We start from the raw sequence: 12,664 nt of genomic DNA on the forward strand, positions 1-12,664 counted from the left end.
TAAACAAACAAACAATAAGTTTGCTGTCAAATAGTATGCCATGTTACGCCAGCAGCAGCCTCATGAGTCTGGTGCTTACCACATCTCGTGATTGTATCATTTTATATATATATAATTGATTTTTTACAGAGAGGAAGGGAGAGGGATAGAGAGTTAGAAGCATCAATGATAGAGAAACATTAATCAGCTGCCTCCTGCACAACCCCCACTGGGGATGTGCCAGCAACCAAGGTACATGCCCTTGACTGGAATCGAACCTGGGACCTTTCAGTCCACAGGCCGACGCTCTATCCACTGAGCCAAACAGGTTAGGGCTGTCATCTTCATTCTTAATGAAGATGTCATCTTCATTCTTCATTCTTAATGGGTACTGCTTCTGGGTTCTGGAAACAACCTATAAAAGTACTAAGCTATTTTTCCAAAAAGGGCATCATCTTCACTACAAAAGTTAACAGCTAGAAGAAAACGTTTGACTTTGTGTCACTCATCTGAACTTCCCAATCAACAAAACCCACTGAAGCTGTCGCTGCAGGACGGAATTAGTTAGAACAGGTTACTGACAAGGTGATGCACCCAAACAATCATTCTAAGTGATACCTGGCAATAAATTAAGTCTATCTCATAAAAGGTTCCAAGCATTTTCTTTTTTTCCCAAGTGAAACTTTTGTGTGAGATGTACACAATTATATACATTTTAAGGGGGTAATGCTGGAAATATAAACCCATCTGGAGCTCTAGCTCGTCTGGCTCAGTGGATAGAGCATTGGCCTGCGGACTGCAGAGTCCTGGGTTCGATTCCAGTCAAGGGCACATGCCCGGGGTTGTGGACTCGGTCCCCAGTAGGGGGCATGCAGGAGGCAGCTGATCAATGATTCTCTCATCATTGATGTTCCTCTCTCTCCCTCTCCCTTCTCTCTGAAATCAATATATATTTTTTTAAAAACATCCATCTGGAGACCTAAGACTATAGTGAGACATAGCAGTGCAAATGCTACTCTCTCAGTCCTGGATTCCTCAGCCTCCTCTATGACGCTCAGAGCATCTGTCACATTCTGGTTTGTTTTCTGGTCCAGTGGATGCCCCTGAGCACCATGATCAAAGGCCTGTCCATAATAGACACTCAATAAACATTTGTTAAATTGAAACAGGAAAGTTATCACTTCCTGGATCACCCAAACGGAAAAGTAGAAATTTCATCAGTCTTGGGATCATAGGTTAAGCTGCTTAAAAATTAATCAGAAGTCTGTCGACAATATCAATAGCCATGTCCAGAGACAACATCACAAACATGGACAGAGACACAATCTGTCCAGCTGGACATCCTGAAACTATGCTAGGGAAAAAGGAAAACCTGTTAGGGCAAATAATCTAAGCAAAGCGAACACTACTATCTCAACTTTCCCCTCAAAATCATTTCAAAGTAAGTGCTAGCAACAAACAAACATCTCCTCTACACATTGTACTAAATATTCTACACAGAGGTCTAATTTAATATTGTCTCATGGTTTATAGCTCTTTCTTGTTCCTTCTAAATTGGATGAAGAATATGAACTTTAAGTACATTTACCATATATGAACAGGATACAGTCATCAGACATAACTGCTAATTATTCAGGGTCTGCTGAACATCTTTAGTGAGTCCTAATTACTCAGATTTTTAAAAACACCCATCTGGCCCTACCTGGTTTGGCTTAGTGAATAGAGTGTCAGCCTGTGGACTGAAGGGTCCCAGGTTCAATTTTGGTCAAGGGTACATGCCCAGGTTGCGGGTTCAATCCCCAGTAGGGGACGTGCAGGAGTTAGCCGATCAATGATTCTCTCTCATCATAGATCTTTCTATTTCTCTCTCCCTCTCCTTTCCTCTCTGAAATCAATAAAAAATGTATTCAAAAAAAACAAAAAAACAATAAGTTTAATGAACAACATAAACTGATGAACAAAAATAGAACCAGAGTCATAGAAGCATCGAACAGACTGTCCAAACTATGAGGGAAGGCGGGAGTAAGAGATCAACCAAAGAACTTGGTTGCTCGTATGCATGCATATGAGCATAACCAATGGACACAGACAGGAGGGGGGTGAGGGCATATGCTGGGGGTGGTTAAGGAGAGGTCTATGGGGGGAAAAGAAGACTTATGTAATGCTTTAAACAATAAAGATTTTAAAAATAAATAAACAAACAAACAATAAGTTTGCTGTCAAATAGTATGCCATGTTACGCCAGCAGCAGCCTCATGAGTCTGGTGCTTACCACATCTCGTGATTGTATCATTTTCTTTTGTGTTTTAATCTCATGTTGTTTTTTACAGTAACATGCATACAGGCTTGTAGTCTAGGAGCAGTATGTTATTATATTGTATGGTGGCTATTGTATTGTATGGCTATAGCCTGTAGATTTGTGTAAGTGTACTCTATGTTTGCATAGCAATGAAGTTTCTCAGAACATTTCCCGTCGTTAAGTGGCACATGGCTGGCACATAACCCTGCTCCCTTAGGCACCAACAGCTTGCCTGCAGGCTTCACCTTGGTTGTAATAAGTTGTGTCCTTTCCCAGTCCAGAATCTTGAGAAACACACTTGCTCACGGCCAACAACCATTGAGTAACTTCCTCCTAGAACACACATTACCCCAGAGGAGAGATGGAGGCACTGATGGATGTTGCTTAAACGCTCCAGGTCACCTTGGTTCATTTCAGGCTCTCCAGGGAAGGACAAATAGTGAGAAAACTAGTGAGCTTGACAGCAATAGGGTTGGGTCAGCATTCCTTTTGCCTGAATCAGAATTTTGGTGATGCCCCACCTCTTATCAAGGGGGCACTCCTAGAAACTCTTAATTCTACTGCTGGGTAGGGAAAGGGGACACAAAAGAAAAAAGCCAAAACCTGAAGATAATTAGTCTCAGGATACTGTTGGTAGGACTCCATTGCCAGCTCTTCTAGACACTATTTAGATACAGTGGTTCTCAACCTTCTGGCCCTTTAAATACAGTTTCTCATGTTGTGACCCAACCATAAAATTATTTTCGTTGCTACTTCATAACTGTAATGTTGCTACTGTGATGAATCGTAATGTAAATATCTGATATGCAGGATGGTCTTAGGTGACCCCTGTGAAAGGGTCATTCGACCGCCAAAGGGGTCGCGACCCACAGGTTGAGAACTGCTGATTTAGAACAATCAATGAGATAAACGATGTTACCTTTGACGATACTAATGCAGTTTTCATTATGGCTTAATACCATGAGTAATGCACTGCCTCATTAATTTATTAATAATAGACTTTATGACAAGACAGGATTATATTAGTTCCATGGCAGTGCTTGCCTCAGCAGCACATGTCCATTACTTCCATGACAAAATGCCAGTGATCTGTACTCTAGGCTTACCTCACTGTATTTTACCTCTTACCCTCACTATATTTTCAGCTTTCTGGCAGGACTAATCCCCAAATCTCCCAACCCTTCCTTCTCCTATGTTCCATCACTTCTGTTAGTCTCGTTTCCTTTCTTTTCTCCACCTATTATTCATTTTCTTCTCACTTTATTCCCTGTGAGATGAGGCTGGACAGTACAAAGATTACCTTGACTGTACAGACAGGCAAATGGGAACATTTAGGTGTTAAGGGATTGCTAAATAAAGGCAAAGTTTGGGCTCCATGTGATTCATTCATACCTTCCACTGAGCTAAATTTGTCAAATCTAAATGAGCAACACCGAGTTGGAATGTACCTCCAGTCAGGATACGGCACTATTCTTATTATGTAGCACCTCCTACATCGTGTTCATTAATAAAGGAACTCACCTATCAAAGATTTCATTTTTTTTGTTTGTGAGCAAAACTTTTGAATGGCATTCATAAAACAAAAAGACAGTGCAAATGGGTAGACAGAAGTAATAATTTTTAGTAAGATTTTTAGATAGTAAGATTTCTAGAGAACCTTTCCTGTGGGCCTCAGTCTACATACCTATAAAACTGACTCAGTGATTATGCTTTTCAAGAAATTGTGTAGGGTCTGAGGAAAACTCGAAAGGGAGTTTTATATCATATTGTCTTTAGCATACTGTGCAGCACTAATTATAACAAAAGTTGAGAATGGCAACACATTTTTTGAGCATTAATGAAGTGCCAGGTACATATTACCTCGTCTAATCCTCCATGTAACAACCCTAGGAGGTAGTAACTATTCAATAGATGAGGTAACTGAGGCACAGAGAGGTGAAGTGCACTTGTTCAAACTCCCAAGGCTAGTTAATAGTCGTCTAGTCCTTTGCTATGAGATGCCATGCTTATGAACATATCAGAGGTTTTCTTTCTCTAAGAGGTGGTTCGGCTGTTTTTAACAAGGACAAACCCACTTACCATTCTGAAGTCCTCTTCGAACTTGAAAGCCCCGCCTCCCGTGGCACAGAGGGTGGTATGAAGGCTGGAGAAGTTCTTTTCGCTGCCCATCTGAATGAACATGTGCATGGCACAGCTGGGGAAGCGGATGAAGTGCAGGTTCCCTTTGCGTCCACACATGGTCAAGTTTTTTAATTCCAGGTGGACATCTCGGATCCCGGTTTTCCCATAAGCAACGTTGGAAGTCAAATACTTCCGGATGCTCTTCAGGTTCTCCACTTCCTCTTGTTCCTCTTCAGCTGTAATATCCTTTGGCTCAAAGTAGACCAATTTGACCAGGGTTCCACCGATATCCATGCCAAACCATGGGAATGCTAGGACAGAAAGACAGTGCCACTGAATTCTATGCATGCAAATAAGTGATTTTTTAATCTTCAGTCACGAAATGCTATGGTGCCACATCTGCATGTGCATTTAACATTCCGTTTACTCGATTTCAAATATATGCACCAAAAGAAAAGACAGGCAAGGAGAAATTCACAATTTAAATGGTGCCCATGATTCTGCCCATACTCCACTCAATTAGAGTCTGCGTCGGGATTGACGCTGAGCTGAGAAACAGGGTCTGCAGTTCCCTAAGCCAGTCTCAATACTCATGTGCTGCTCAGGGCTTGAAATCTCACCAAGATGGGTGCAGTTCCAAAACTTAAAAAATATGTATTTTGCATATAGCATGGCTCCCAAATGCTAACTATTTTATCAGAACTTTAACCAAAGAAAAATGGCCTCTTCTGATGCCAGAGGAAAACCCAGCTGTGCTAGGTGTGTCGATAGATGGCATATGGACAGCTAATCCTCACGGTACCTCCCAGGGCACTTTGCAATGATAATTTTTACAGCATTTGCTTTTTGCCTCCATGAACTGACTTCCTAAGGTGTGACTCCACTGCTTTAAATAAATAGGAAGCAGAAGGGGAGAAAATGTGGAATATCAGAGGTGATGGGCAGATATAATGACCCCTATGGTGGTGGGATTCTAAGGAGAACAGCTCCTGTTACATCTCCTTTCTTTCTTCCTTTCTGTTAGAGAAAACAAAAGAGTCAGAAAGTATAATATATGTATGTATGTATCCTACCTGGTTTGAAAAGAAAAAGAGGTGAGTGTGAGAGAGGGGAAGGAGCAGAGACAGAAGAAAGACCCCTATGTTTGTGATTATATGAGACCACAGAAATGTTGTTATTATTTTTAGGGGGTAGCAAGATGAGCAGGTTGTTTGGGTGGAGGCTAGAGATGGGGAGGAGATGGAGAAAATTCTACACTTAGAACTTTCAGCACACACCGAAGTAAAAAAAAAAAAAAAAAAAAAAAAAAAAGAATTCAGTATTCAGTGATAATGAGAATTAGGGACCATCTCAGGACAGAATGGACAGAACAGCAGTGTGAAACCCAGAAAATAATCTAGTTCTGCACCAGAAATCCATCTTCATCCAGCCACGCCTGTCACTGGGCCTCTGGGATAAAGCATTGCTACATGGCCTTTTGTTTGGTAGGGATAGGCAACTGCACAAAGTCTCACTTTTCAAAATGCAACAGGGGCACCTAAACATTATGTTACTTAAGAGTCCAGGTTTCTTCTTCCTGCTTCACCTCCAGCTCATTTTTCAGCCATTTCAAAGCTTCTGTGGGCAACTTAACAAAACAGTGAGAAAAAGTGTGTCAGGTTCTGAAAATTCAGGCACATGTTTTATCAGTAGTTTTGGTTAAGGCAAAAGGGAACAGAATTGGAATACTGTATTAGTTTACCTTCATGAAAAACTGGAGGTTTTTATATTCATATTTTAATGCTTTTATAGAACACTGTCATATTTCAAATGTAGTTTTATTTTCTCTTCCTGATATCAAGGTCTCCCTAAAGTGACACTCCCCTTACACAAGCTGCAGAAGAGATAGAAAAGAAGAGGAAGGAAGGACTTCCCAACGCAGTTACCACTATGATTCACTAGCTCTTTAATCCAGGATACCCAGATGTTTAGATAAATTCAGCTGAACCACTGATAAGAATCTGTTTCATGTCTGCCAGAAGTGATGGTGGGTCCAGATACAGGATGTTTGCCTTCATCCTTCACTCCTCCGTCTTACACCAGATGTCATTTTCAAAAATTTCTAGACTATTCATCAAGAATGTTCAGTAGATGAGGTTCAAATTGCCCAAGAAGACTTATGCAACAGGTGAACTGATCTGCTCATTCAAAATGGTTCCTACCATAGTGAGGTGTGCCCAAAATAGAAGCTTAAAGCTCATAAAACCAGGTGCTATAGATAAGTAGTTAAATCAGCTAGATGTATAGGTTTCAACATGAATACAGCTCAAAAACAATGCTGAAGGAAACCTGCTTTAAAAGCAAGAACTGATGAGTAGGTCATTGCTTCCAGGCCAGGCATGAGACCCTCTAGAACTTTCCCATAGCAATCGGAAGTATTCCAGGTAGTGGCTGATCTGTCAGCCTAGGTCCTGGAGTGAGGATGCAGACAATCCTCAGTGACAGCATGAGCATGAAATAAATATTTGTTCTTTAAACTACTGAGATATGGGAATTGTCTGTTACTGCAATAGAACCTGGCCTATTCAACAGCAACAAAAAGTGTGACACTGGCCTAGAGGCAGGCATCAGGGAGTGAGGAAACAAATTCTGGAGGCTGGCAAAGCATTTGGTAAAACTATCATGTATGAGAACTTGGAAAGCAGATATATATACCTAAATAATTAGATCTCGTGTAAGAGGTTCAAGAGCAAATATTCGTAGCAAGTGTTGGTGACTATTGGCTACTGTTGGCTGAGCTTTCTTTGTTTTTAGAATATCATTCAGCTTTAATTTTTGTTTTATTGATTGCAAAGAGAGGAAGAGAGAAGACGGAGAAACATCAATTGATTGCCTCTTGCACACGCCCCAACTTGAGATCAAACCTGCTACCTGGGTAGGTGCCCTGACCGAGAATTGAACCTACCACCTTTGGGTGCAAGGGATGACACTCTAACCAACTAAGGCCACACCCATCAGGGCCTGTTGGCTGAATTTTAAAAGGGGTAACCAAAACAAGAGCGAGAGATGGGCTCAGAAAGTAACCAACTGGTTTACAAACAAAAAGGAAAGGGAACAGAATCCATCACGTCAGACTTGTAAGGCTGGAAAAAAGCAGCTGCTCCTCTTCCCCAACATGTAAACAATAAAAGTGAGAAAGCCTCAATAAAACTGAGAAAGCCTCTGAGTGAAAAGCTCACTTAGCACTTAGCTTTAGGGTGAGGCTGGGAGAAAGAAAATGACTATCACACTTACTCTTAGCACTCTGAAAGCGTTAAGGTGTCCCCAACTAAACATGCAGTTAAGGTTATGGCTCCTTAGTTAATTCTTTCCATTAGAATAGCTCTGGGGGAAAGACACTAGTTGTGTGGCTTTCCCACCTGAGCCTGACAGGTTCAAAGTATCACTGACCAAGTCAATAAAGAGAGGCTGAGAGCACAACACAAAGGCACACAGTGAATATAAGGATGATGCCAAGAACAGAGCGCTGGGCATATGGAAATAAAGCATAGTGAAATAGTTAAGAAGCCTATTTCCTTTTCTAAAAAATATTTTTATTTATTTTTTAGAGAGAGAGAGGAAAGGAGAGGGAGGGAGGGAGGAAGAGAAACACCAATCGGCCGCCTCTTACATGACCCCCCCCGGGGATCGAGCCTGCAAACAGGGCATATGCCTTGACTGGGAATCGAACCAGCAACCCTTTGGTGCATGAGACAACGCCCAACCAACTATTAATACATTAATATACAATGTATGGGGGTGGTGAAAAGCAGGTAACTTGCCTCTTTTAGTTCAGAAGTTTCTAGATCCGAGCTGATGTCAAAATGACTTTGTATCACCCCCTAATTTAGAGCCTGCTGTGCATCATGCAGACACTGTGACTGGGAAGGACTTCAGGGTTGTTTCCTTTGTGGAGGGGATGACCGTATCTCACTTGCAGGCGGGAGAGCGAGCCAAATATCTAGCCATCAGAAACACAAGCTGTGGCAGTCCCTAGTGCTGCTGGCCAAATACTTCTGGTTCTCTTCCTTCATGTCCATGGGGCAGGCTGTAACTCCTGGCCATTTTATAACAGCAATAGTGAGTCAGAATGGAGCCCCCAGCCACCTCTCAATGGGCAAACCTTTGTGAATGAGACAAACCTTTGCTGTTTTAAGCCACCGACATTTGGAGGTTATTCATCACTGCAGAGTGATCCAGACTAATACATCTTCCATCAGAATCTTGCCTGCTTTCTTTTCCCTGAAACCTTCCCTCCTCTCCTGCAGACCAGACCCAGGGACTGCCAGTATTGCTGATAAACATGTGGTAGCTGAGCGCTAACAAAAAGGTATGTAGGTCCTGCTGCATTTTTTTTTTTGTCTAAAAATGTCTCTCGACACAATCCTCCAAGACTGGCAATCTGGTAGTCATTAAAACCTTGAAATGAATCTGTATTCCAAATATTGTGGTGAAAATAATAAAAGGGTTTATTGGTAGTCGGTGGCTTTAAAACAAAGCCTATTTCTTAAAGACCTTTTCAGAACACTGGAATAGTCTCTGTGGGACACTTATGTTTCCTGCAATAAGTTTCAAAGGTTACAGAGTGAACGCCAATAGCAAAAATGAGGAAAAGTTTTTCTACCAAAGAAGCAATTTTAAAGAGCTAAGGGAGCCTGGCATTAGAAAATCTACCTCCCCTTGAACAACCAGCCACAAAGCTTTAAGAGGTGCTCCTGGTGAGGTGAAGGCCCCTAACACCAATATTTCTTCCTGTATATAAATTAGGCACTGAGTGCTCAAGATCAACTCCTTTGGGCACTGATGTGACTCAGCAACCAGCTGTTGTCACAATTTAACAGACCTCTCGAGGGTCCACCGAGATGTCATTTATTTCTGCCATAATTCCTTCTGAGTAGGGGGTAGCAGGACTGAATTGCTTTTCCCACTATTTGTAAATAGATTTGTCCAGCACACTAATAGGTGGGAAAGATGTCTGAGGATTGTGTTACCAACAAAAAAAAAAGACCTTTAAAGCATCTCGGAGATATTTTTGCACTACATAAATGCTAGTTACGTTGCAGCCGCCTAAGGACCGCTAAAAGTTAAAAACAAACAAAAAACCCGACCTTGTTAACTTAGATTCTGTTGTGTGATATGATTGTGTTTCTTTAAAAATTTGTGGTTCTCCTTCCCTTCACTACGCCTACTTTTGGTTGATAGTATAATGTAATTCTTTGCAAATATATTCATAGCCATATTTAACTTTAAGAACTGGACTATCCTGTTTACAGATTAAGAAAAGTAAGGCTTAGAAAGATCAAGGACTTGCCTAAGATCAGTCACACTAGGTATCTACAGAGTCCATTTTCAGTTTCATGAGCCAATATCCCCCATTTTGCAAGGCTAGTCAGAGTTGAGTTGCTTGTTGATTGTTAATTGAGAACATCCCCTGACCTCTAAGGGATCCCAGGAGACTTGCAACCAGGGGAGCAATGGGCAGCGGCAGGTCGTCCCATGCTAACCCTCCGAACCTGTCTCCAAGGCCTCCTTCTCTCTGACTTCCCAGTGAGCCAAGGCAGCCCAGCCTGGGCTCTCCTGTTGCTCCTTCTGTGTTAAGCCCTTCCTTGTTTCCTTGTCCTAAGTATATTTTTAATGCAGTGAAGAAATTCTTGTTTGCTTTTTCACACTTCCTCTCTTCGTTGAAATCTTTCCCTCAAGAAGACAAGAATTGAGGCCTCTTCATCTCACTGGTAACACAAGGACCTTGAAAAAAGTGGTAAATGTAAAATGTAATAAAAGGGTTTCTATAACACTGTAAGGAAACCCATACTTATTGCACACAGACCAATATGCTAAACATTAAATACTCAGTGCAGAGAAACTTGAGTCTTGGTTTCTATCAAATTAATGCATCCCAAATTTCTTTAGTTTGAATTTTAGTCACATGGCAATATCAGTGTTGGCCAGGGTACAAGGATTCAAGCACTTAACAGAGTACTGATGGCAATGTAAACTCCTGTAGCCTTTCCATGGGCTATTTGAAAATATATATTTAAATGCTCCAGATTGCTATACCCTAATACATTTAGTTCCACTTTACACTAAGTAAATAATTATGCATGCATTCAAAAATTTACCTTAAAAAAATCATTAAAGGTTTGGTAATAATGAGAAAACTAATTTGTTGTCCCAAAATAAAGGGAAGGTTAAATAAATGATTATCCATTTTGCAGGATGGCACTTAATGACGTGAGAATGTTCATTATGTATTATTAAGTGAACAGGTCAGGTGATTAAATTGTACATTTCATATGACTACAATTTTGTATAAAAATTAAAAAGAAAATACAGGAAACTTTAGGCAAAATGTTAATAGCCGTTATCTCTGTATCATGAATTAGGGTGACTTTTTCTCTTCTGGCTTTTCTGATGATGCTTTCCAAATTTTTACAATCAATACATTTAATCTTCATAATCAGTTATTTTAGAATTCTTAATAAAAAAATTTCTCTGCAATGAGGCAAAAGAAAAAGTAATTGTGTTAACTTGGCTTCTATGAGCAGATAGCTGATTTCTGGCCCTGCCCATGGAAAAGAGCAAGCCAGCATTCCCACCTCACCATTTCCTTCCATTCTCAGGCAAGACCCTAACCACATCAAACCTGCTATTCCTTAGACACAAGCATCAAGAATGACAAGGAAAACCGGTTTGGCTCAGTGGATGGAGTGTCAGCCTGCAGACTGAAGGGTCCCAGGTTCGATTCCAGTCAAGGGCATGTACCTTGGTTGTGGGCACATCCCCAGCAGGGGGTGTGCAGGAGGCAGCTGATTGATGTTTCTCTTTCATCAATGTTTCTGACTCACTATCCCTCTCCCTTCCTCTCTGTAAAAAAATCAATAAAATATATTTTTTTAAAAAAGAATGATAAGGAAGGGCAGGGCGGGGCAAGAGGTCTGTACTTATCCTCAGGGTGCTGGGAAGAAGAAGGTAGAATTAGAATATCATGTGATGTTGGAGTAGGAGGACTTATCTTAGGCCGATGGTTCCATTGTAGGGATAATCATGCAAAAACCAAGAATCCAAGAAAAAAGTGCTAGAGAAGGAATTAAAAGTAAGATTTTATATTCAAGTGCCCACCTTGATCCTAAAAGAAAACAAACCAATGGCAACAGCAGTAAATGAAAACCCAAATACAACTCACTGAATTCAGTATGAACAAGCTGAGATCAACTATATAAGACATCGTACATACCATAAGATGGCTTTCAATCAATAACATAAAAGTTCTGTTGTTGTTTTTTAAAAAGGGGGGGTGGGGGGGGTGGGGCCTGGCCATTGTGGCTCAGTTGGTTGAGCATGGTCCCATGCACTGAAAGGTTTCAGGTTTGATTCCTGGTTGCATGCTCAAGCCCCGGTAGGAGACGTTCAGGAAGCTCAATGTTTCACTCTCACATCAATGTTTCGCTCTCCCTTTTCTTCCTCTCTCACTCTCTCTAAAAATCAATTTTAAAATCTGGAAGGAAGGAAGGAAGGAAGGAAGGAAGGAAGGAAGGAAGGAAAGAAGGAAGGAAGGGAGAGAAAGGAAGAAAAGGAAAGTCTGCCACCCATGAGCAGAGTTGTTTAGCCAGTTAGGCAGCTGACATGACCAGGTCTCAGGTAGGAATGTAGGATGGGAGAGGCCTGATTTATCCACCTACATACTAGTATACTATTGTCAGGGAAAAACCCTTCTGTTGAATGTAGCATTTTAAAATACACTTAAAGGGACAAAGATATGTTTTCAGGAAAGGATCACTGCGGGAAAGACCACATGCCCGCATGGCAGTAGCCCTTCTCTCACTGACACAGCCTTGCCCTCTCACCCACACAGGTGGGAACAAAAGGGCTGACCAGATGCTCACATTCCAGAAGAAGAATAGTGAGGGCTGCTTTCAGGACTTCTGAGGCAAGAAATATCATCACATCAGCCACCAGGCCTGAAGTCTGGGTTTCCTCACCTTCACCATGCAGTCCCGAACTGCCTGTGAGCACAATGGGCTCAGTGCCTAGGACCTGTGGTGTTTTTTAACAAGCACAAACATTTTAATTTCTTTTAAAATCAGGGGGGAAAATTCAGCTAAAAAAAAACCCCAAAACATTGTACTATACCATATCAATGCATTAATCTTTATACTAACATAGTAGTAAAATATTTTTATTTACTTTTTATGGAAGGGGTTCCTGAAGGCAAAAGTGCCTGGGGCTCATGAAAGCTGGCCTCTTCCA

The 12,664-nt window shown here is 41.2% G+C and overlaps 1 protein-coding gene across 1 annotated transcript in view; it reads right to left on the bottom strand.

The window, feature by feature from the left end:
• The window catches only part of PANK1 (pantothenate kinase 1), a gene marked incomplete at its 5' end in the record, with an annotated part of 50,041 nt that overhangs the window by 18,703 nt on the left and 18,674 nt on the right, over nt 1–12,664 (bottom strand). Inside the window, one exon of the mRNA XM_081104308.1 lies at nt 4,358–4,710. Within this exon, the coding sequence (XP_080960434.1) occupies nt 4,358–4,710 (353 nt within the window). The remainder of the gene's footprint in view (nt 1–4,357; nt 4,711–12,664) is intronic.

This window comes from Myotis nattereri (assembly GCF_964212035.1).
Source record: "Myotis nattereri genome assembly, chromosome: 13".
Classification (NCBI taxonomy): Eukaryota; Metazoa; Chordata; class Mammalia; order Chiroptera; family Vespertilionidae; genus Myotis; species Myotis nattereri.